This window comes from Podarcis raffonei, chromosome 3 (assembly GCF_027172205.1).
Source record: "Podarcis raffonei isolate rPodRaf1 chromosome 3, rPodRaf1.pri, whole genome shotgun sequence".
Taxonomy (NCBI): Eukaryota; Metazoa; Chordata; class Lepidosauria; order Squamata; family Lacertidae; genus Podarcis; species Podarcis raffonei.
Genome location: NC_070604.1, coordinates 108,579,101 through 108,603,134, shown reverse-complemented (window position 1 = coordinate 108,603,134; position 24,034 = coordinate 108,579,101). Strand labels below are relative to the sequence as shown.

The window sequence follows — 24,034 nt, the reverse complement described above, 5'->3', positions numbered from 1 at the left end:
AAGGGACGGTTGCCAGCTATGCCTAGGCGTTGCAAAGGCTTTGCAAGCGGGAGAGAAGAACAAGCCATGCCCAAAGTGGAACAGTTAAAAAAAAATGACACGAGAAGGAAGTTTAGGCCACACGCCATAATGTCCATCAGAAAATGAGTGGGACAGGGTTTATTTAGGTCTCCCTGAAAAGCACAGGGATGGCATCCTATCCCACTTCAACACAGACATGTCGAGTGGTGCAATTCGGGGGGGGGGGGAATATGCCCTTAGGCTTGCCTTTAGGAGGCACCAATGGGATTTAAAAGTGTTCAGGGCCAGACAGGAAGGATGAAGAGTGGCCAGCTGAGAATTCCATGCACGGATGGGAACAACTGGCGGGGAAGGGCTGGGAGACAAGATTGCCATTTTAAACCGTTATGAGAGAAGTGCTCCTTCACAATAGTCAGGTGCAGAGGCCCTGGGCCTACTTACCCTAGCAAAGAGATTATTTCCCAAGAGGGTCTCCAGGAGTAGGGGTAGCTGCCTCTCCAGGTGTAACTTGCGGCATAGCTCAGTCAGCTCTTCCTTGTCCAAATACCCGGTGCCTGTGGCATCGCAGCTGTTGAACACGTCCTTCAGCTGGGACACATATTTGTTCTCTTCCTCACCCATCCCATAGTATAAGACTCGGCCTAAAACGAGTCAGTTGGAAAGGGGAGGAAGGAAAGAGAAGTGGAAATATGAGAGTCAACATTCCTAGTAAGCACTGATATCAAACATTCAACCACCATTCTTTTCTCCTTTTGCATTTTGTAGAACTGGGACTTTTCTTCTCTCTCTCTCTTTTTCCCCCGTTTTAAGCACCTAAATTTAAAATGTGGTATTTGAGCAGGTTAAGGGTAGCCAACATGGTGTTCTCAAATGTGCTTGGGCTACAGTTCTCATTATCCCTGATCACTGGCTGCACTGCCTGGCGCTGATGACAAGGATCAATGCTGGTTAAGAAGAAGAAGAGGAGTTTGGATTTGATATCCAGCTTTATCACTACCTGAAGGAGTCTCAAAGTGGCTAACGTTCTCCTTTCCCTTCCTCCCCCACAACAAACACTCTGTGAGGTGAGTGAGGCTGAGAGACTTCAGAGAAGTATGACTAGCCCAAGGTAACCCAGCAGCTGCATGTGGAGGTGCGGAGATGAGAACCCGGTTCCCCAGATTATGAATCTTTCGCTCTTAACCACTACACCACACTGGCTGAGTTAACAGCCCACCACAGTGGTAAAAAGCACCAATGAAGAAATTCCAGGTTCAAAGCTGAACAAAATGTGAACTCACGCGAATTGCCCAACCTAGCACCCTTCTGATGTTGTTGGACGTTTTTGCTCCAATAGTCAAGAAGCTTCGGTCCTTGGTTTCAGGGAGCCTCTACCCCAAGGATGTGGAAGACATGGCCATATTGCTCCCAACAGCACCAGCCAGGATAACCAATGATCGGGGGTGATGGGAACCTTAGTCCTACAACATCTGGAAGGCACAAGGTTTGGTGAGGCTGGTCCTCACTGATTGGCAGCAGCCCTTAGGGATTCAGCCGGTCAAGCCCTACTGAAGATCTGGGAACTGACCCTGGAGAGCTTCTGCAATCAAAGGATGTGCTCTACCACTGAGGTACAGTCCATCCCCAAACTCATTCAGTTGTGCAGACTGGCTACCGCTATCAGTTTTCCAACACCATAACCGTGTTGGAGCCATAACCATAACCGCCTAAACCAGATTAGCCACCACAATTTTCTATCCAAAGCTCCTTTCTCCACCCAATTCCAGCACTAAGTCCAGAAAGCAGAAACACATACTCAACTTCTTTACAGAGTAGTTACGCCCCAACTGTGTTGTGGGACTGTGTTTATAAAAAAAAGTTTTGAGTATCCTGTGATGCAGGTTTTCCTTCTATTCTTCTTCCATTCACTTCTGCCTTCCTGTATATTTGATGGTTTATTTGTTCAGTGCATGATGGTCGGATGCATAAAACTCCAACCATCAAGAATCCGTAGTTTTTAACTGGAGGAAAGTTTGCAGTGGATTTGAAATGACAATTCTAACTTCTCACAACGCACTTCTCTACCCAGTGAGCACCACACTGCTGGGGTATGTTGAGGCAACAGCTTCCCATGAAGTACCTCTTGCCCATCTGGTGGGAAACAGAAAGGGAGGCTTTGGGCAGGCTGCAGTAGCAGAAGAGAGGCTGAAGGCTGGATCCGTCCCATAGTTCCCCACCCTTGCTAGGGGAATCTCAGGAGGAAGAACCCAATCTCCTTAAAGAATGTAAGACTGTAAGCAGAGTCTCCTGGATCAGGCCAGTGGCCCATCTAAGTCCAGCATCCTGTTCTCACAGTGGCCACTCACATGCCTGTGGTAAACCCACAAGCAGGATTCGATCGGAAGAGCACTACCCCCTCCTGATGTATTGCCACCTCAAAACATGGAGGGCAGAACACAGCCCTCTAGTAGCCTTCAAAGGCCTTCTTCCTACATGAACTCCTTCCAAATTTCCTTTCACTGGAGGGAGGCGGGGAGAAAATATTGTGTTTCTAAACCTCTTTTAAAAAGCCCTAACAGTCAGCTCAGGTTAAATTTATTGCACAGACCTAAAAACCAAAGGGAAAATTTGTGTTGTAACTCGCAGCCCATGTACCAGAGAACACCCCCCAGGGGAGACTTGACCGTAACATTTTAAGGGTCAGTCAGCATTATACTGTAGATGTAATACATCAAACAGCTGGAGAGAGATGGCTGGAGAGAGTGGTTTCTACATCAAGAGAAACAGCAGAATGGCCTGAAATTAATACAACGGGGCGAAGATTCAATCATTTATGTAAACAAACCCACCTTCCTACCACATACCTCTTTTTGAGTGTCCAGAGGAGCTGGCCTCTCACCCACTGCTCTGAGCAACACCCACGCCAGGGCACTTTGCTGATCTGTGAGATTTGTGTTGTTTTAGGTGCTCAGTTCCTTGAGCATTCACGGCATGGCACAAATCATTACGTAAGAGTGGAATGTCGACAGCTTGTAGATAGAAAGAGAGCGAGGGGGTATAAAAGCCTGGGGTTTGCCTCAATGTTGTATCCTTTTGAAACGAACTAATTGACCATGGTGGTTGTTGTTGTTTAAGAAGTACAGCATGCCATGCATCCATTTCTATCCAACAAGGTAGCTTTGGAGGAGAGGGAGAGCTAGTGAGAAAATGGAAACTAGACAGCCTCCTTTTCCTCCATCACCAAACTCCTTGAAGACAGATTTTCATTTGGCACAGCCAAGAATTTCCGTTCTGGAAGCATTCTTGGCTACACCAACAGCTGGAACTAAGAGGAATTAAGTCTGTCTTTAAGCCAAGCCAAACTGCATTTTTGGGCACAAAGATGCTTATCAGACAATCCTTACCGTCTCATGGCCAAACCAGCCAGACGTAAGAACGTGGACCACTTCTCCATCCAGTTTTGCCCCCAGTCTCCTGCTGCTGATTCCACCCCACCCACGCCCCGAAGAACTGGGCAAAAAACAAACCTGTTTCAAAATTCATGTAGGAAGAACTGACCGAGCTCTAAGCAGTGGGCAAGTTTTTCCCCCATCCATTTGAATAGCAGGCTCTTGACATATTTTCAGGGGGAATTCCGCCATGGAGATCATGGCTGCTCCCTCAGCTACATTCTCCTAAATTTTAATCTGCATTTACTTTTCTGAGATTCAAACAAAATAAGAATAATGATATAACTTCTACAGCAGCCAGAGAAGCAGAAGCTTCCCCAAAAGAATCTCATTTTGCAAGGGCATGCCCAGCTCTAGGTCCCATTTGAAGGCAACTGTGGGATGGATGGACCACTGACCTCACCAAGTACAGTTGGCTTTGCATTATTAATTCTACTGTTGCATAATGCTGACATTGATTTCATTGAGAGTTCCAGTAGTGGCTCAGGCAGTAGTATCTGGACCAGGAGATGTCTCCTGAAGTTCATTCTCCACATTAGCGACCAAGAGGAATGTCTTGGGTGTGCCATGCCAGTTATACTGAGTTTTAATGTAGGGCCTGTATTTAGCACAACACAACTATTTATAATGGAAACTTCTGCGGCACCAACTGCTTCAGTGTCCTGCATCAGTCAAGCACGCAGCCACCTGCTCTTGTGAGACCCCACTGTTGCAGGAGCGTAATTGAGCTGGAGGCAAAGAGCAAACAATGGAGGATTCTGGATAAAAAAAAACCCCTATCAACAGGATAAGCAGAAAAACAGCATCTGCATACGAGTTTCATTTATATGCAAGCGCTAATGTTAATTTCACAAATTGAATATGCAGGTGGAAAAAACGAATTAAGTAGCGGCGGGGTTAGCAAATGTAATTCTGGTGCATGGTAATGAGCTTATAGAATGACCTCAGCAACTCCCAAGGGCTCATGGTTTAAATTTCAGTTTAAAATCAGGCAGCTAGGAACTTCTAAGCATCTGCCTGGAAAATAATATGGAGAATCTTCCTGCCCTCTCTCTCAGCTGCAAGCAAAACTAATACAGTAGTACCTTGGGTTAAGTACTTAATTCGTTCCAGAGGTCCGTTCTTAACCTGAAACTGTTCTTAACCTGAAGCACCACTTTAGCTAATGGGGCCTCCTGCTGCCGGTGTGCTGCCGGAGCACACTTTCTGTTCTCATCCTGAAGCAAAGTTCTTAACGTGAAGCACTATTTCTGGGTTAGCAGAGTCTGTAACCTGAAGCGTATGTAACCTGAAGCGTATGTAACCCGAGGTACCACTGTATTGTAACAAACTCCAGTAACTGTAAGTATGGCACACATCATCCAAGACAACATCTCCACGTTCGTTCTGAAGGCTGGGAAGATGCATTATCAAGGCTTTTAAGTTTTAAACAAAAATCTCTCCAAGTTTTTGATGCATTTTTAACGTATCTTCTGGAGCAGTGCCCATGGACAACCTGCCTACAAAGACATCCCCAAAATCTGGCCACAAAGCAGGTGCAAGGGGATGCTCACACTCCAGAAAAAGCAATGCAGCCATGACCACACACACTAAGATACCTTTTTGCTGCTTGTGCTACCTGCCTCAAACCCTCAGTGTGTTAGAGACTTCGCCTGCACGTGAAGACAGGTTCCCATGGATTGAGCGGACGAGATAGCAGGTCCAATGGTCAAGAAGATGGTTTCTGCATGTGCTGTAGAGGGAAGTGAGGGGCAGATGGGGCTCATCAACCTTGGAAGCTAGCCCATCAAGGAGAAGGAAACTATGACCCTAAACCTCCGTTGCCTTGCAGGTTATCTTCGGGAGAAGAAAAGAGTAAGGAGTAAACCCTACTCCAGAGTGGAGTCCCTAAGATGGTTGGATGGTGCCTTGTACGCCTCTTTCCAGCAACCCCTGCAGCCAAACTGGTGCTAAACCTTGCTCTGCTTTCCTTTGGACCACATCAGTGAGGCTGAGAGTGGGGTCTTGTCGTCTGGGCATCCCCGGACCGCCTTACACACTGCCCAAGCTTTCGTCCCGGGGAAGTCACTTTGGTGCTGCTAACCCAGCAGTTTGACTTCCCCTCCTGAGGCACACTCCATTGTCTCTCAAGACAGATGGATGCCAACAACAGGCTACCTGTACTTGCACATGATTATTAAACTAAAGGCAAGGGGGAAAGCTTCTTTGCAGATGCATCCGATTGGTCTTAGTTGAATGGGATCTTGTTTATGCCAGCAAGACTGACACACACCATAACAATTGAGGGCAGGCACTGAGACAACACACAACCTTTTGCAAAGCAAAACAAAGCACAAGAGCCACTTCCCTAATATTACCTGAACACCATGGTGTCCCAATAGAAGTGGACATTGCAAGAGGCAGTGGAGTTTCTCATGGATGGTGCAATATGCATGTCAAACAAAAGGTTGAAAGTGCTCCACATTGCTCTTTAAGTCACAGGTGCAAGCTATGGATGTAAAACATAGAGGGACCCTGGGACCAATGCCATTCTAGTAGCCAGGGCTTTAAGAAAGCACCTGGTACAGATTTACCTGGGGTTAGAGGAAGGCAGACAGACTGGCTTTCACAACAGAAAGCCCTTTAAGTAGATACTAAGGTTATCTTCTCTTCTTGAGTCTTACCCTCAGTCGCCCAGATCAACTTTTCCTGTTATTTGCCACCCGTCTTTCCGGTCTTATGTAAGCTCCTTGTTATCCCACAATCCATTAGGCTTCTACCAATCCCACCCTAGCTATCCTCTTATCTTCCACTCTTGTCTCCTACTGTATTAAACATATGCTCTGCATCTTGCTATTGTAACCTGCTATTTATTGTTTATCCTCTCACTCCTATCGTTTATTTTTGTTTAAACTTTGCCTTTTCACCATAGGGTCTTCAAGGAAGCTTACATTATCAATGACTAGGAAACTTCTAGCCACGTTGCTCAGGAATTCTAAGAATGCCCCCCCCCAGCCCAAAATCAGGGCAGTTTTGAAATCAGTTGTTAAAATCTGTGCAAGCTCAAAAAGGTTCAACCGCCATCTTGAATTAAAATGATATCCAACTGTATCCAAACATAGAAGAAAACCTGCTCCTTGATTCTCCGGAACCATCATGCAAAATTTGGTTAAATCATAAGAGATGTGGAAATGCATAGCAAATAAACAAAATACTTTCCAAAACACATAGTAGATAAAAACTATTTTTTCGAACGGAACGAAAATTTAAAACCTACAACTAAAAAATGCAAGAAATAAACAAATATAGCAGCAGCGTTTTAACACCCCTTCTTTTGCTTAGTACAAAAGCTAAAACTAACCGTAAGTGTTTATCAATTACTGTCTATGAGTCCCTCAGTCCAATACAGAGACATGATTTACACAAAACATTTCATCCTCTTTTGGATTTGTTTTGACTGTCCCACAACCTGAAGCCCTCCAGATGTTTTGGACTATAACCCCCATCAGATCCAGCCGTAGTCTGAAACATCTGGATGGCACCAGGTTGGGGAAAGCTGTGCTGTACTAATAATTAACACAATTCCTACAATCATTTCCTACCTTAGGGGTGAAAAGGTCCTTCCTACACCGTTCTTTTCTGTGTTTAAAATTTGCTACAGAGTGCTTACAGACAAAATGTGAGTCACAACACATTTCCATTCCCCCCCCCCAAAAAAACATAGCATATTATTCAGATTGCTGCTGCATCTGGAACACAAATTAAAAACATACTGATCAACAAATCAAAGGTTCCGTCTGTTCTGTTTTCTTGTTCACCCTCCATTCCAACGCTATTTAGGTAGGCTGTCTGCCTTTTAATATTGAAATATACTCAGAGTCGCGAAGTGATTTCATGCTCTTTATTCAGCTCATAGTGGTGAGGAGGAATGAATGAAAGTCCCCTCAAAGTATCTGCTTTATATACATTATTTACACAATGGGCTGCACATGATTGGCTAATTCCGGAATTCTACTGTAAGCCAATCAGGTTGTGGATTCACTTCTATCTGGAGCATGATTGGGTAGTTCCTGCCAACCAATCATGCTGCTGCATTGTTCTAGGACCAATCAGACTGCTGCATTCTGAATCCTATTGTTCTAGGACCAATCAGACTGCTGCCTTTTGGATCCTATTGTTCTAGGACCAATCAGACTGCTGCAGTTTGGATCCTATTCAACTCAGTACATAACACCCCTCCCCTCTAAGTTCCAGTCCTGCCCGGGAGGTCGCATTCATAGTCCTCGAGGTACGCTGGCGGCCTACGTGTGCGTTGCGGCCTGGGGTGTTCCCTGGTCCGGGGTCCAGGTTCTGGCTCGTGTTCCAAGGATGCTGGCTGTGATGGGGCTATTTGGTCTGGCGCAACCGGCTCGCTCAGTCGTGGTTCTGGTTCCGGTGTCCTTTCGGCCTCGCAGGTCCTCTCTGTATTTACTGATTCTGCCTCTCCTGCTGGCCCCTCGTGCTCTATGGGCCTCACTGCCCCTCTGTTCCCTTGGGACTCCTCTGACCTTTCCTCCTCCTGGTTTTCTCCCGGGAATCGTCGCCGTATCTGGTCGCAGTGGCGGCGCCAGCATTGCCCCCCATCTGTTAGCACCTCATACGACACGGGGCCAGTGACCCTGGTGACTGTGGCGGGTACCCATGCTGGGCCTGCCCCAAAATTCTTTGCGTACACTGGGTCCTGGGCCTCGAAGGTCCGGGGGTTCCTGCCTTCCCCCACCACTACCTCATCCTGAGCTCTATCGGGGTGAATGCGGTCCAATCTGATTGCAAGGCGCCGACCCATTAGTAGTTCAGCGGGGCTCCGGCCAGTCGTTGAGCTGGGGGTGCTGTGCTGTGCTAGAAGGAATGTGGCAAGGCGGTACTCCCAATCCCCTTGCGTCATGCGGCGAAGGGTGTCCTTGGTGGTCCGCACCATGCGTTCTGCTTGGCCATTGGTGGCAGGATGGAATGGCGCCGAACGGATGTGGCGGATGGCGTTCTGCGCTGTGAAGGTTTGGAATTCTCCTGACGTAAATGCAGTCCCGTTGTCTGAGACGAGAGTGTCAGGGAGCCCGTGGGTTGCAAACAGCCTGCGTAGTACCCGGATGGCTGCGGACGTAGAAGTGGACGGTACCAGTGCGACTTCCAGCCATTTGGTGTAGGAGTCCACCACTATGAAGAATGTTTTCCCCTGAAAGGGGCCAGCGAAGTCCACATGCAGGCGTGACCATGGTGCTCGGGCGGACTCCCAGGACTGGACTGGGGCCCTTGGGGGATCTGGGCGGGATTCTTGGCAGGCCTGGCAGTGTTTGACCCAGGCCTCTATCTCTCCGTCGATCCCCGGCCACCACACATAACTCCTGGCAAGGGCCTTCATTCTTACTACCCCTGGGTGTGTCTCGTGTAGGGCTGTGAGGACCCTTTTGCGGAGGGGCTGGGGAACAATGACCCTGCTTCCCCATAACAGGCACCCCTTGTGGGCCGACAGTTCATGTTTGCGGGTTGTGTAGCCGGCGAATTCTGGCCCGGGGCTGCTGCTGGGCCATCCCCTCCACACCCAGTCCAGGACCCGGGAGATGACCCTATCTTTCTTGGAATGGTGTGCAACTTCTTGTGCCTGAATGGGGCGGTCGGGAAGCAGCTCCAGGCTCATAACCTCTTGTGCAGGTGCTGGGTCGGGGCCTGTTTCCGGTAGTGGTAGCCTGCTGAGGGCATCCGCATGGCCCATCGCCTTCCCCGGACGGTGAATCAGTGCATACTGGTAGCTGGCAAGGAAAATTGACCACCTGAGGACGCGAGGAGACAGCACTTGGGGGGTCTGCTTTTCAGGGGCAAATAAGCCAAGCAACGGCTTGTGGTCAGTCACCACGGTGAAGGGCCGCCCGTACAAGAAATCATGGAATTTTTTTACTCCCTTCACGATTGCCAGACCCTCCTTGTCGATTTGCGAGTAGTTCCGCTCGGTTGCGTTGAGTGTCTGGGAAAAGTATGCCACCGGTACCTCTCTTCCATCTGGGAGTTGGTGTCCCAGGACAGCGCCAATTCCATAGGGCGAGGCATCGCATGCTAGCACCACCGGCAGCCTCTCGTCGAAGTGTGCCAAGACCGAGTTTGAGACAAGCAAGTCCTTGACTGCCTGGAATGCGGCCTCCTGGCGCTGGCCCCACACCCAAGGGGCCCGCTTGTCCAGGAGTCTGTGTAGGGGCTCTGCTACCGCCGCCTTGTGGGGAAGGAAGGAATGGTAAAAGTTCAATAGTCCCAAGAAGGCCTGAAGTTCAGTCTTGTTCTTGGGCGCTGGGGCATCACAAATGGCCCGTACCTTGTCCCCAGTCGGGTGGACCCCTTCTGCGTCCACCATAAATCCCAGAAAGTCCACCTGAGGCACTCCTAGTAGACATTTTTCCCGCTTCACCTTGAGACCCGCCGTCTGGAAACGGTGCAGAACGGTGCGGAGGCGGTCCTCAAACTCCTCTGGTGTGGGCCCGGCAATCAACACATCATCGAAGAAGGGGGTGACGCCAGGAATCCCTTTAAGTAGAGAGTCCATTAGATTCTGGAATATGCCTGGTGCCACGCTGACACCGAATTGCAGCCGCTTTACCCTGAATGCTCCTCTGTGCGTCACAATCGTCTGTGCCTCTGCTGTGGCCTCATCTACTGGCAGCTGTTGATATGCTTGGGCCAAGTCCAGCTTGCCAAAAATTTTCGACCCAGCCAGGGTGGCAAGAACATGGCTGACCACTGGCACTGGGTATGCATGGGCCGTGAGGGCCTTGTTTATGGTACATTTGTAGTCTGCGCAGATGCGGACTGAACCATTAGGCTTGACGGGCGTGACGATTGGGGTTTCCCAGGGGGCATTAGGCACCGGCTCCAGCACTCCTTGCTCCACGAGCCGGTCCAATTCCTCGTCTATACGGGGTTTCAGGGCGAACGGGACCCGGCGGGCCTTGAGCCTGACCGGTCGTACTGCGGGGTCAAGCTGTAGAGCAATGGGGGGGCCCGTATACTGTCCCAATTTCCCATCGAAAACCCCCGGAAATTCCTTGCATATTGCGTCCACGTCCACTTGTAAGCTAGTGTGGTTCACCCCGGTGACGGCTAGCCCCAGTGGTCCAAACCATGCCAATCCCAGTAAGCTAATGTAGGGGCCCTTGACCACAAGCAAGTCCAGTTGCCGCGTCCGCCCTCGGTATTGCACCCTGAAGGTCCCCACCCCCATTGTGGGGACCTTACGTTTTTGGAAGTCCCGGAGGGTGAATAGGGCCGGCCTGAGTTTGGGACCCCCAGTAGGACACAGTTTCCTTAAGGTCCTTGCCGAGATTATGGATAGAGTTGAACCCGTGTCAAGCTCCATGCGGCATGGGGCCCCCTCTATCTGTACGTCAACATAAATTTTCTCTACGTTGGGGTGGGGCAACTGGTATACCTGGAATTCCGTGAGCTCTGTCGAGTTGCCTTGGTGCGTTGGGCCCCGGGACCTGGGGCTCTTGGATTGGTCATCTGATGCCTGGCGTCGGGTGGGCCGAGCCCGACACACCCGGGCGATGTGTCCCAATTTTCTGCACTGCCTGCACTCTGCGTTGCGGAAACGGCAGGTCCTCCTCTCGTGACTTTCTCCACAGCTTGCGCAGCTCCCTCCTTCTCGTCGAGGCAGCTGTGGTATGTGGGCTGCTTGAGTGCGCTGCTGTACTCGGTGCACCTCCTCCCTGTCGGATCCTGAGTCGTCGGTGAGGTCTTCGTGGTGGACCCTCGGTTGGGACAGCTGGCTCGGCCGTGCCTCTTGCGTCGACCTCTCGGCAGCTTCCGTTGCCAGGGCCTCCTCCAGAGCGACCTGGAACGTTAGGTCCTTCTTAGCGTAGAGGCGTCGTTGCAGCTTCTCATCCTTCAGGCCACCGACGAGGCGGTCACGAAGCATGTTCTCCAGCTCTGAGAAGTTGCAGAACCGGGCGGCTTGGCGGAGAGACGTCACAAACCCAGTTATGGTTTCCCCAGGGGCTTGCCGCTTTGCGTAGAAGGCATTTCGACGAGCCACCACTGAGGGCTGCGGCGAAAAGTGCCCCTTCAGCTGTTCCATTATTGTTTTGTATGGAACAGTAGCGACGTCTTCAGGCGCAAGGAGGGCCCGGGCGATTTCAAACGTCTCCTCTCCGCAGACGCTGAAGAATATCGCCCTCTTCTTGGCGTCTTCTTCGTCGGTGACCCCTTTGGCTTCTAGGAGGAAGGTGAAACGGGAGGCGTACGCTTCCCAGTCTCCAGATGCTGGGTTGAATGGCGAGAAGCTGTTGTCGGTTGCCATTCTGAGTTCCTTGTGTCCCGGAGCTGAAGCCTGGATACACGGTGCGAGGCAGCGGTGCGGCAGGTGGCGGTGCTGCGGTGCTGTGTGTGGCAGTCAGCTCAGCGGGATCCCACCTTCGTCGCCGGTGAAATATACTCAGAGTCGCGAAGTGATTTCATGCTCTTTATTCAGCTCATAGTGGTGAGGAGGAATGAATGAAAGTCCCCTCAAAGTATCTGCTTTATATACATTATTTACACAATGGGCTGCACATGATTGGCTAATTCCGGAATTCTACTGTAAGCCAATCAGGTTGTGGATTCACTTCTATCTGGAGCATGATTGGGTAGTTCCTGCCAACCAATCATGCTGCTGCATTGTTCTAGGACCAATCAGACTGCTGCATTCTGAATCCTATTGTTCTAGGACCAATCAGACTGCTGCCTTTTGGATCCTATTGTTCTAGGACCAATCAGACTGCTGCAGTTTGGATCCTATTCAACTCAGTACATAACAAATATATTTTAAAGATGACTATGTCCATCTTTATCACACAGACATTTGACCACTAACACTTTAATTGCAGTGTTGTATTTGAAATATTGTTTGAATTAGCAGGGCTAATCAGTGCTTTGAATGGACAACCCTTGACGCAACCATGTAGAACCAGTTCCTATCCCCCCAAAAAAGCTTAATCCCGGAAAACAGATGGCATGTTTGAATAAAATGCATTGTGTGCAAGGCCACAATAGGATCACTATCCCATATGCTCCAAAGACCCCTATTTACCGGGGACAGAATCTATGTGCTGCTACCTGTCCCTGGTAAATCCCTGTCCCTATTTTTTCTTTTGAGCAATATTAATGATTTGCTTTCATCACGAGATACTAGATTTCTCACTTTTCATGGCTCAGCTCCTTCTTCAGAGGCTCTACAAGGATGGAGAATTTGGGAGCCCTCTATAATTTGTTTGGATTACAACCACCATTATCTCTTGCCATTGGCAACGCTGACTGGGACTGATCCAACCACATTTGAAGAGCCAAAGGTTCCTGAGCTGTGCTCTTGAAGACAGCTCTCCAAGGAGGGCGGAGGAGGCACCTTATCTGTACATAAGAACATAGGAAGAGCTTGCAGGATCAGGCCAATGGCCCATCTACTCCAGCATCCTGTTTTCACAGTGGTCAACCAGATGCCTTTGGGAAACACACAAGCAAGACCTGAGGACAACAGCACCCTCTGGAGAAACTGCTTTCAAATATGTATTTAATGTGCAAAGCAAAAAATAAGATTACACAGAAGTGAACATTATTTGAGACAGCCTTCTACTGAACCGGGTTTTCTTAAAGTAAAAGCCACTATGGGATGGAGCCAATGTTAGAAATACTCCAAGGACACCCATAGAAATTAATGGACACGGCTAACTTAGCTCCATTAGTTTTAACAGTCAACTGAACAAAACATTGCTTCCTTGGTTTCCAATATCCAAACTACCCCATGCAACACGACGGCACACAGAAAAGCAGATTGCTCACGCACAGGACTTTGTATAGCTGAAATCCTCAGCTAATTCACTTCAGAACCTTATGAACACATTATTTTTATGAGCCTAAGCCTGGGACAATTGATTGAAGATCACATCATATTTCTCTCACTAGCAAAACCGAAACACAACCACAAAGCTTGGTCAAAACAGACTCCAAGTTAGCTGTCATGAAGTCTTTTCTGCTAGCAGACATTTGTATTATAGTTTTGACTTGTGTCCCTGCCAAATGTTCCTGCTTATAAAAACTTTGTCTCATCGGATTCAACTCAGAAGAGCCCAGAAATTTAAATATCACTGCATTTGAACTCAACTGAGAATAATACAATGTCATCCCATTGTTGAGATTAATCAACAATGCAGAAGGAAGGTCTAAGTTTTTCAACTCCCTCACATCAAATACACATTTGGGTTAAAAAATTGAATATGAAGAATGTTCTTGTGGCAGTGAGATTCTCACTCGCTTCAGCGAAAACAAGGAAATCACTTTCACAAACTTGGAAAAGCTCCTTCTCATTGGCTAGAGATGTAGCCCAAAATGTGGGAAGACACTGAACACCCACCAATTATTTATAAAATATTAATATCCCGACTTTCACTTCAGTTGAGGTCCTAGAGTAGCTTACAATTACATTTAAAACATATATATAATCACAACTAAAAAAAACTAAAAACAGCAGCAGACTAAAATTTCAACTAAAAGCAATTAAAGCCATTTGCCTGGCATTGGAAAAAAATTTTTTTAAGAGAACAGCAAGGAGACCACTTGAGAGTTCCACAAACAGAGGGCAACAGCTGGAAAGGTTATTTTCCTAGTGAACATCTGCCTCACTTTAGAAGGCAGGAGCCTCAAGGGAAGGGCCTCAGAACATTATCTTAGCACACAGGCAGGTTATTGGGAAACTAAAATAATTATTTGCAAGAGGCACACACAAAAATCCGGACCCATTTTTAACATACAAGGACCCCATTGGCTCAAGCTCTATTATCTCACACCCATTAGCACCAAGCCACTTCACAATGAATATGGATGTTGTTACTACCTAGGAGCATGCCACTTCTATCAGAAGACCCAAGACCCTGGGTCACTGAGAAGGGTGAAGGGGCTCCCCCACAAGAGTGCAACAGCCATTCAAGTTTTTTCTTCCTTCTATTTCCTTCCTAATGAATCTTATCTTTAGATTATAACCCTTGTGCCCATTTCTAATTTTTTGTACAACGAGCCTAGCAAATTTAGAGGCTTCAATTCTGTTTCCCTTAAAGGAATTGTTTTGCAAGCAGGAATGTAGCGAGGTGAATTTACAATCTCTTAAATAAACCTTCTTGGCAGATTGAAATTGACACCAAATTAGTTGTGTATTAAGAAATTATGTTCTCCCTCAAAAGTCTAAGCTCCAAAAATTAAACTACTTGTGGAAGAGAGAAATTTGGCAGACCACACACAGCTATTCATTTTTAATCATTTAAATGCAAGCAGAATTTCTGCGTTCTTCCTACAACTTTCAAGAATAAAACTCATTTCTACAATACTGTTGAGTCTTTCTTTCAGATGGGGCTGAACCACTGGCAAATGTCTAATTACCTGGGTAAGTCAATTTTTGACACAAATATCTAGGAATCTGAAATATTTTCCTAGACTTTTTCTATGTTTGTTATCATTTACATTTTTATGTTCCTGCGTTGTCTCAGTTACACAGACAGTGTGAACTTTTGGTAAAAGTCTTTAGCCTTTCCTGAGCACACTGTCATTAAAAGTTCAAAATAATAATAATTTTAAAAATCACAACAAATGTTTTTTAAAGGTACTGTTTTTCTACAGTTTAATGTTGAATGCACCCACGAGCAGACAACTGAACCCTGATGCAAGTCCTTAATCTTCCCATCACCTCAAAATTGATATATCTGAAATGGTGAATCCTGCGTTCTTAAAAGGTAACTAAAAATGTAATTTAAATTCGGCTGTTTCGCTATTCTGTGGTTAGTCTTTTGGTTGTACCTGCCCATTGGACTTGTATGATAGACTTTAAAAAGAAATTGGTCTATACATACACATATATCTTGAAAGCGATCCAGATCTCTTTAATTTCCAGCCATCTATTCATCTTCTGAAAAGCATACAATTTATTTATGTGTTGCATTTATATGCAATAATCATCCCCAGGAGGGGATGCTAGGGATTGAACCTGAGACCTTCTGCTCTAAGCCCTGAGCTACGTCCTTCTCCACAAGTTATACCAGGCTGCAGACTGAGCAACACCTTACATAATGAGCTGAGGTTATAAGAATGCTTAGAATCAGACAATGCAAAGTTGTTGTTTTTCCCAAAGTCACTCTCTGGGGATGGGGGGAGCTGTAAAATCTCATTACAGTTATATTGTTACAGACAGACCACAATGCTTTCACACTGACTGCATTCAAGGTTGATGAATGACATCAGTCATAATAAGGAGTAGATTATCAAAGGGTAGAATAAACCTCCCCCCACAAGGGCATAAATTGATACAAGGAGACATGAGCTTCCTTCTCAAGCCTCTACACAAAACAGAAAGGAATTATTATCTCAACTGGGCTTGCCTGCTCCCACTCATCACAAACCTGGCAGCTTTCTAACAGCTCTTGAGAGAGTGTTCTGGGGCATTTATTACAACATTTATACCCTGCCTTTCCACTCTTGAGTTCTCAAGGTAGAGCAAAATAAACATTAAAATGTTAAAATTAATTAAAAGCATAAAAAGTATGTCAATGCCAAAAATGAAAGCAACACAGAATACATGCACAAACAGAGATGCACTGCAATACTAACCTCATTTACTCAGAAGTAAGCCCCACTGAATTCAAGAGGACTTCTAAGTTGACATAGTTAGGAGTGTGCTGTAAACACCAACATGCGTTCATATACAAAAACTGTCTTAACTTGGCACTGAAAACTATAATACACCAGTAAAACTATGAGGCACAGGGTGCCCTCATTGGGCAGGGAATTTCATAATCTGGGCAATCTCTCCTTTTCCCATCAGCTGTGCCTCAGCTGGTGGCAGAACAAAAAACAGGCCCAGCTGAGCACATGGGACAGGTAGGATCATGTCTATCTGATAAATGAGCAACGATAACACAGATATCTGATGATATATGGGCTGCAATGCGGAAAAGCCTATACCATAACAAATCTGTAACACATCACCACAAGATTTTTTATTGTCTTCACCCTAAGGTGCTGTAAGTGTTCTCCTTAAAACTGCAAAGTGTGAACTGGGACGACAACAGCTCATCTCCCCTCCCCATTCAATATTTACTTAATTATATGCTTTTTTGAGAACCTTGAAGCCTGCCAACAGGCCGGTTTTCTTTTCAAAACAAAAAACCCCACCATTAATAGACTTGGCTTCATGCCTGGGACAAAGCTGAGCTCCGTGGGTCAACTGATGTTTGTCTTTCTTACACTTGGAAAGATACAAACCATTTGGCTAGTGGAAACTTGCTGCAACGAAACTTTGAAAATCCTTGCTCATAGCTGAGGTACAGCCTTATTCTGATTTGAAGATGGAGGCAGGCTTTAACTCTTGCAACCCCCAAAGCTTTGCTTTTACAGTAAGAAATGCATGGTGGGGATTTGTTCTGTCAGAAGCACCGGTCTTCCAGAATAATATGACGAAACTCCCAAGGGCCCACAAGAGCTTGCTTTGAGGCTAAAATGTCACTCAGGGTTCCTTGGAAGAATAGCAAGACACACGGGTTAACACAGGAAGCTGTCTTATACTGAGTCATGGCCTTGGTCCATCAGGCTCAGTATTGTCTCGGTTTCAGGCAGGGAATATCTCCAATCCCTACCTGCAGGTGCTCGGAATTGAACCTGGGGCCTTGTGCAATTGAAGCAGATCGTCTGGCACTGAGTGATGGCCCTTTCCCTGATACTTGGGGTTGGGCAGTCTAGAAAAGTAGGTAATTTGCAGCCCTCTGCTCTCTCCTAAAACAATATTTTCCTCTTTGGGCATGGGAAAACAGTAAGAAACAGGGCAGAGCAAATCTCCCAGGGGTCAGCAACCTTTTTCAGCCGTGGTGGGCCGGACTATGTTTTTTTTGGGGGGGTGGAGATGAACGAATTCCTATGCCCCACAAATAACCCAGAGGTGCATTTTAAATAAAAGCACACATTCTACTCATGTAAAAACACCAGGCAGGCCCCACAAATAACCCAGAGATGCATTTTAAATAAAGGACACATTCTACTCATGTAAAAACATGCTGATTCCTGGACTGTCCACGGGCCGGATTGAGAAGGCGATTGGACAGCATCCGGCCCCCTGGGCCTTAGGTTGCCTAGCCCATCATAGGCCCTAAGGGAGCCTTCATCAACCAGGTGCCCTGCAGATGTGTTGGGCTACATCTGTCCCACCCAGCACATCCTGAGGGCAGAGGATGCTCAAATAGTTAGCTGTTGTTAGTTTACACTTGTCTAGGACTAACAGAGCAATCCTAACCATGTCACTTTAAGTTCCTTTTTTTAAAGAGCAACTGACTAATGAAATTAACAACACTGCTACTCATAATTAAGTTATATTGAATTCAATGGAGCTTACGCCCAGGTAAGCAGGGTTAGGACAGCTACCTAAACCAGTTTAAATTTCAAGTGCAGTGTAAATGGGTCACAGCTGACGACTGGGGAGGGGGATCTGAAAGGAGGTAAGCTGGGAAATTTTGCCTTAAATTTGATGCAAGAGATGGATGGCCAAATTCCTCCTACACCCCAAACTCCCTCCACACAAGAGGAACTAATAAAGGAGGAGTTTATACTATAAAAACCAGACAAAACAACAGCTGGTGTTCCTTGCAACCTACTTCTCTTTAAAAACGGAGAAGGTGCGGAGATGAGATTTCAAAATAAAGTTTTGGTTGCTTTTAGCACCAGGCTCTTCATATAATGGCACAAGCTGCACATTTGGCGAGGAAGGAAGCACCAGGTACATGAGAAAGGAGAGGGATTTCAAGGCAGGACCCAGCCAGTTTGGAGAGCTGGAGGGAAGAAATGTGGAAAGAGTATCGACAAAAGGTCACCCCACAGAGAAAAGCGGGCGGGGGAAACCTCTTAGAAGCACAACCTCCCTGGCTGGTGAGGAAACTCGGGTTTTAAAAGACCAACGGCAAAAAAAGCTGGTCTCAAGAAGCAGCAGCCACGCCAAGAAAGACTCGAAAAGAAGTTGAAACGCAGATATAAGAACAGGGAGGTTCATCCTTGCCGTCGCCCCTCCGCAAAATGTAAACACACGCGATGCATGCTTCAGTTGAGATTCCTGCATCGCAGGGTTGGACTAGACGACCCTCGGGGTTCCCTTCCAAGTCTATGGTTCTGGGAGACAATCTGCCGCCCAAGTTGCAGAGCCAGGATCAACTCCCCTCACAAAACTCCCTGGCTTCCCTTGTCCCAGAAGATAATTTGAGGGCGGAGAAGATAATTTGAGGGGCGGTGGGGGGCTCCACAGAAGCCCGAGTCAACCTAAAGAGCCAAGGTGGGGCGGTGGGCGTCTCAGCGGTACCCACCTCTCTCCTCCGGCCGCTTCTCTCCCTTCTACCACCCGCGCCGCGTCCGCAGCATCTCCCCTGCAGAAAACGACCTTCCGCCGCTCGCGGCCCCTTTGTGTCCCCTCGGCCAATGCCAGCGTGCTCTGCTTCCCTTTCTCCCGAGGCTGCCGCCGATGCTCCTCCCTTGAGGACGTCCACGCTGAAGCGAGCAGCCTCCGGCTCGCAGGCGGTTTTTCCCTTGCAGCCTCCCCAGCCCGCTCCGCCCACCCCGGATTCCTTTCAGGAGCAGACGCGGCGCGCAACGGCTCTCCTGCGCGCTCCTCTTCCCAGGCAGGGGAGCGACCTCTCGGCGAGGGCTGCGCCTCTAGGGGACGAGCGGAGCGCGCCGCTCTCGCCCTCTTCTCCTCCTGCTGCCGGGCTCGCTTCCAGCGTGTCTTCATGGGCTTTCTGGCCTCCTCTGCTGGCTTGGAGGAGCCCGCTGGAGCCGGCAGGTGCCCTGGCTGCAGGGCTGCGGAAGCCAAGCCGGGAACAGGGGAAGCGGCTCTGGTGGACCCCACCGCCGGCCAGCAAGTGCCGAGGCGAACTTGGGCTTTATGGCGCCCTGAGCAAGGGCAAAATTTGGCGCCCCACCAGATATTTATTATTATTTTCACAATTATTCATTTCGGAGCGGCTTAGGGGCCCACTCTCTTGCGGGCCCCCCAAAAAATTGAAAGGGGAAAAAAAACCCTGGATGTACATTTCCAAGATATAAGATACAAAACAAATAAAATAAAACCTACATGCAGCAACAGTGTTTTGCGTTGTGCAGGCCCCTATTTGTTATGTGCAAATGGCTTTCGATACCGATTAGGTCCATAAATTACCATATAGCATATATTCAACACACAAAAACCGACAATTTGTTGTTGACAAAGAACAGCTGGACATATAAATGGCCCCGTTACCTTCAGTAGCTTAGCATGGGTAGGCAAACTAAGGCTCAGGGACCGGATCCGGCCCAATTGCCTTCTAAATCCAGCCCATGCACGGTCCGGGAATCAGCGTGTTTTTACATGAGTAGAACGTGTGCTTTTATTTAAAACGCATCTCTGGGTTATTTGTGGGGCATAGGAATTTGTTCATTAATTTTTTTCAAAATATAGTCCAGCCCCCCACAAGGTCTGAGGGACAGTGGACTGGCCCCCTGCTGAAAAGGTTTGCTGACCTGTGGCTTAGGGCCTCATCAAACCTAAATCCGGCTCTGGTACAGTTGCTTTTCTTATGGTTCTACTCAGTAGGTATGCCCACAAATATAGGCAGTGCTCCCCCCCCCTAAAAAGAATGATTGGGGTACTCTCATTTTCCTACTCATATTGAAATACTGCCCTTCAATGAGGCCAAACTTAGATTCACAAAACGTTTAGGAGTATGCATACCCCCAGAAAAAAGCACAATATAGGTATTGTTATTTTGAACCCCCTCGGCTTGGCACCCTGTGCGGGGGAACAGCCTGCACTGCTCTAAATCCGATGCTGGCAAGTGTAATTGACTTTCTGAGCTGCAGCAAATGCTAAGCATTTTTGCTAAGGAGCAAGACTTTTGAAGTTCAGTAGGACTTGTCCATGCACACCTTATGTAGATGGCATGCGCTCTGGCTTCCATCACTGTTGTGTATTGAGTCAAAGGATTTTATATCTGTATTATTATTGTCTGTATTTGCATTAGGGTAAAGTAACTGCCTTTTGGTTCCAGAGGGTACAGCTACTATTGGTTCATTCAAGCTGCTGTATTTGGATCCTCTGTCTTATTGGTTTCCTCCAAAAGGCAGGACTGTGATTGCCTGATATTGTTCCCTCCAAAATGTATCCTTTCTAGCTAGTTCCCTGTCCCTATACATGTAGCTCTCCCCTCCTCAGTTCTCAGTCTTGTTTGCTTTAATAAAGAAGTCTTGTTTGCTTTAATAAAGAAGTGTTTGCTTTAATAAAGAAGTGTCAAGAGAGCTGAAATCACAAACCCCACATCACAACAATCACACAGTGTCCCATTGCGCCAGAAGTGGTTTAGTCATGCTGGCCACATGACCCGGAAAACTGTCTGTGGACAAACGCCATCTCCCTTGGCCTGAAGTGAGATGAGCGCCGCAACTCCATAGTTGTCTTTGACTGGACCTAACCATTCAGGGGTCCTTTACCATTACCTTTACGTGCTGTATATACAGAGTCTTAGCTAGGTGATCTTGTGCCCCTGGCAGAACCATCCAGATTGTGCCCCCCTAACCACAGACAAATTAGCTCTTCTTTCCGCCTCTCCTCCAACCCCCCCACCTCCACCCATTCAATTCACCCTCTACTTAAAACCATTTCTTATGAGGCAATAATCAATATTTATATTTATGGATGTATTTTTAAGTCGATTTTGTGGGGGTCCCCCTAATGGGGGCCCACCTCACCACCCCCTAGCTACAGCCCTGTGTATATACAGTATCCAGCCGTATTCTCACCATACATTCAAAGCACTATGATACCACTTTAAACAGCCATGGCTTCCCCCAAGGAATTCTGGGAGTTGGAGTTTGTTAAGGGTGTGGAGAGTTAGGAAGCCTGCCATATTCCCCTCCCAGAGCTGCAATTCTCTGAGTTCTCTGTGAAGAGGGATTGATCGATAAACTGCTGTGAGAATTGTCAGTCTATGAGGAAAATAGGGAGTCTCCTAACAACTCCCAGCAGCCTGAACAAATTACAAGTTCTCTGTGGGGAAAGCCATGACTGCTTAAAAGTGGTATTGCAGTGCTTTAAATGTGCAAATGTGATCTCAGAGTAGAGCTGTTGAAATTTGGGGCCATTAATTTCATTTGGTCTATTCTGAGTAATGCTTAGTTGGGTAGAACCTGTATACTTCAAACCAACCTCAAGCTTCTTCCTAACTTCTTTCATCTAAATGGTTAAGAAGTGCTTCCTTCGTTCCACATTATAAAGGCTGAATCACTGCTATCTATCCCCATCTCCCCCGCTCCCCATTTCTGAGAGTCACAAATAAAGCATGACCAAGTGTGACTAATGTGTCTGACAGAAAACAGACTCAGATGCAGAGTCAATGTTTTATAAAAAATAAAAATATTTGGCTGAGGGCAGATGAAGGTTGGTGGGGCATTTGCCCTAATGGACCGGCCTCTGCCAAGTTTCAAAGGGTAAACCAACCAGATACTTTCCCCCCTGCAGTTATTATGTGCAGAAAACTCATTTACAGCATAGCAATGTTATATGCGTAACATTTTTTCCTGCAAACACCCCTTTACTAAGGGGCACAAATTTTAATGTAAGCATGAGTGTTCTGCTCACATAGCTGAATTCAAATTCTCTAATAGCTTAAATAGTCTTGTGAGGTTCGTTTCCTTTGTTCGGGATGGGAGCTTTTTCTTCCTTCCCATTTTTACATTCTTGGGCTTCTTCTCTTTATTCCTGGGACACTTCCCCTTTAAGGGGGGTTTCTTGGGGTCGAATAAGTTTCCCTTCTGGTTTGATTTGACCCTAGATGTTTTCCTTTCTTCCGCATCATGTTGGATTTTATTTTCCTTAATGCTGTTATCGTTTGGTGTACTAGAGAGAACTTATCTGAAGGACAGAAAGCTGTCCAACTGAAACACTTGGGACCTCCACTGGCATGCAGTGAGGTAACAGTTACACAGAGCATGAAAAGTAAATGGATGGGTTTATGCAAACACTGCACCAAAGACTATCACAACGGGCCAGCCAGCCAGTTGAGAAATTTACACGGTTGAGAAAATCCAGAATTGCTGAGATTAAAGTGTCTGTCAAGAAGCTGCTTGGATGGACAATGGAAATAATAAATGTTGTTGGAGTATATTTTGTGAACCTGCTGATTCCAATGCAACAGTGAGCACTTTACAGCCTCTATTTGCTCTTGGGTACCCAAGAATCCATTGGAAAAGTAGTTCCCTATGTGTTTCCCGAACAACTGGCATTGCTTCTCAGCCAATTGACTAAGATCAAATGTCAGCATCTATTATTATCAGCGCAATATCTGGTATGTCTGCTACTTGTGGACTGTTCGTATTAAATATATTTTTGGAACTGGGAGATAGAATAGGAACTGGTTCCATTCGCTCCCTGCATCAACTGGGTATTGCAGTATTCCAGGAATAGTGCACCACAATATTTCTGGTTCAAAATTAGACAAAACTAGTTATTCAGGAGCAGACCATCAGGCACCTGAGGAAACTTTATTCTGCTTGCCTGGCAAGGAGGAATGGCAGTAGGGATGAAGAACTTAGGATTCAACTGCCACTTTGGGGGCTTCTGGTGCCTGAGGCAGCTGCTTCAGTCCACCTAATGGTTGAGTCAGCTCTGGCTGTATGTCACTCACTGCAGCCTGGCCACACACATAAGCTCAGGCATTTGCTGGTCTTCTACTGCTGTGCACACTCCAAGTTCATGGTCATCCATAGGAGATGCATCAAGCAACCTGGGTGCCTGTTCAAGTCAACAGTGCCTAATCTGCTCGGGAGGTAGACAGGTCTTTGCGGTGCAGTTGACCCGCTCAGCCACAAATCCCTGGTGAATCCTAGACCTCCACTGCAGGAAGAAACTGTCTAATGGTAAGAGCTGTTTAACAGTGGAAGAGACTGCCTCAGGAGTTCATGGGCTCACCTTCACTGGAGGTATTTAAGCAGGGAATGGATAGCCATTTGTCAGGGATGCTGTAGTTACAAGATTCCTGCATTTGCCATACTCTCTAGTGTCAGAAAGCCACCCCTGATCTCACATTTGAGACTTTGCAGCTGAAACGATAAACTGTAATTTATCATTTTATTATATATTTAACGAAACGAACAAGTACTGTTCTCTTGGCTTTAAAACCAGTTAAAGGTATAATATGTACCCAGCCTTACTGCACAAAGCACATTCACACACCCACACCAAGAATCCTGGGAATTGTAGCTCTGTGGTGAGTAGACTACAGTTTCTAGGATTCTTTACAGGGGTGCATGTGGGGTTTAAATGTATGGTGTGAATGCAGATGTTTTCAGTGAAATGGGTGGCAGGTCTATAAAATAAGCTTTGGGCAACTTTGTCAAACCCTTCAGTCTGCACTGCTTTCCCATTTAAAACTCCTGCCTCAAATCTCTGAAACCTATATTGGGCAAAAAAAATCCTGAAACTCAGAGGTCGAAAATAAACAAATATAAATAAATAAATAAATAAATAAACAAAAAATAAATTAATCCTGAATCTTTCAGAGCTGGAC

The 24,034-nt window shown here is 46.9% G+C and overlaps 2 protein-coding genes and 1 non-coding gene across 4 annotated transcripts in view; 1 reads left to right on the top strand and 2 right to left on the bottom strand.

The window, feature by feature from the left end:
- The window catches only part of NINL (ninein like), a 50,214-nt gene extending 31,128 nt beyond the window's left edge, over window positions 1-19,086 (bottom strand). The window contains exons 1-2 of one of the 2 annotated variants that reach the window (XM_053383540.1): window positions 18,806-19,086; window positions 463-662 (exon numbers count right to left, since the gene is read on the bottom strand). In XM_053383540.1, the coding sequence (XP_053239515.1) occupies window positions 463-642 (180 nt within the window). In that variant the 5' untranslated portion in view covers window positions 643-662; window positions 18,806-19,086. Of the gene's footprint in view, window positions 1-462; window positions 663-18,805 lie in introns of those variants that run through there. The other variant, XM_053383542.1, reaches the window with a different exon arrangement.
- Window positions 3,933-10,611, bottom strand: LOC128411595 (uncharacterized protein K02A2.6-like; the record flags this gene model as incomplete). The annotated part of the gene is made up of 3 exons (XM_053384032.1): window positions 3,933-4,047; window positions 8,021-8,148; window positions 8,770-10,611. Coding segments are annotated over 3 exons (2,085 nt in total), but the record flags the coding sequence as incomplete, so codon positions are not given.
- Window positions 19,087-22,749: 3,663 nt separating the features above from the next.
- LOC128411662 (U2 spliceosomal RNA) lies at window positions 22,750-22,942 on the top strand. Its single transcript, XR_008329874.1, has one exon. It is a non-coding gene; the product is annotated as a U2 spliceosomal RNA (small nuclear RNA).
- The last annotated feature ends 1,092 nt before the right edge of the window (window positions 22,943-24,034 follow it).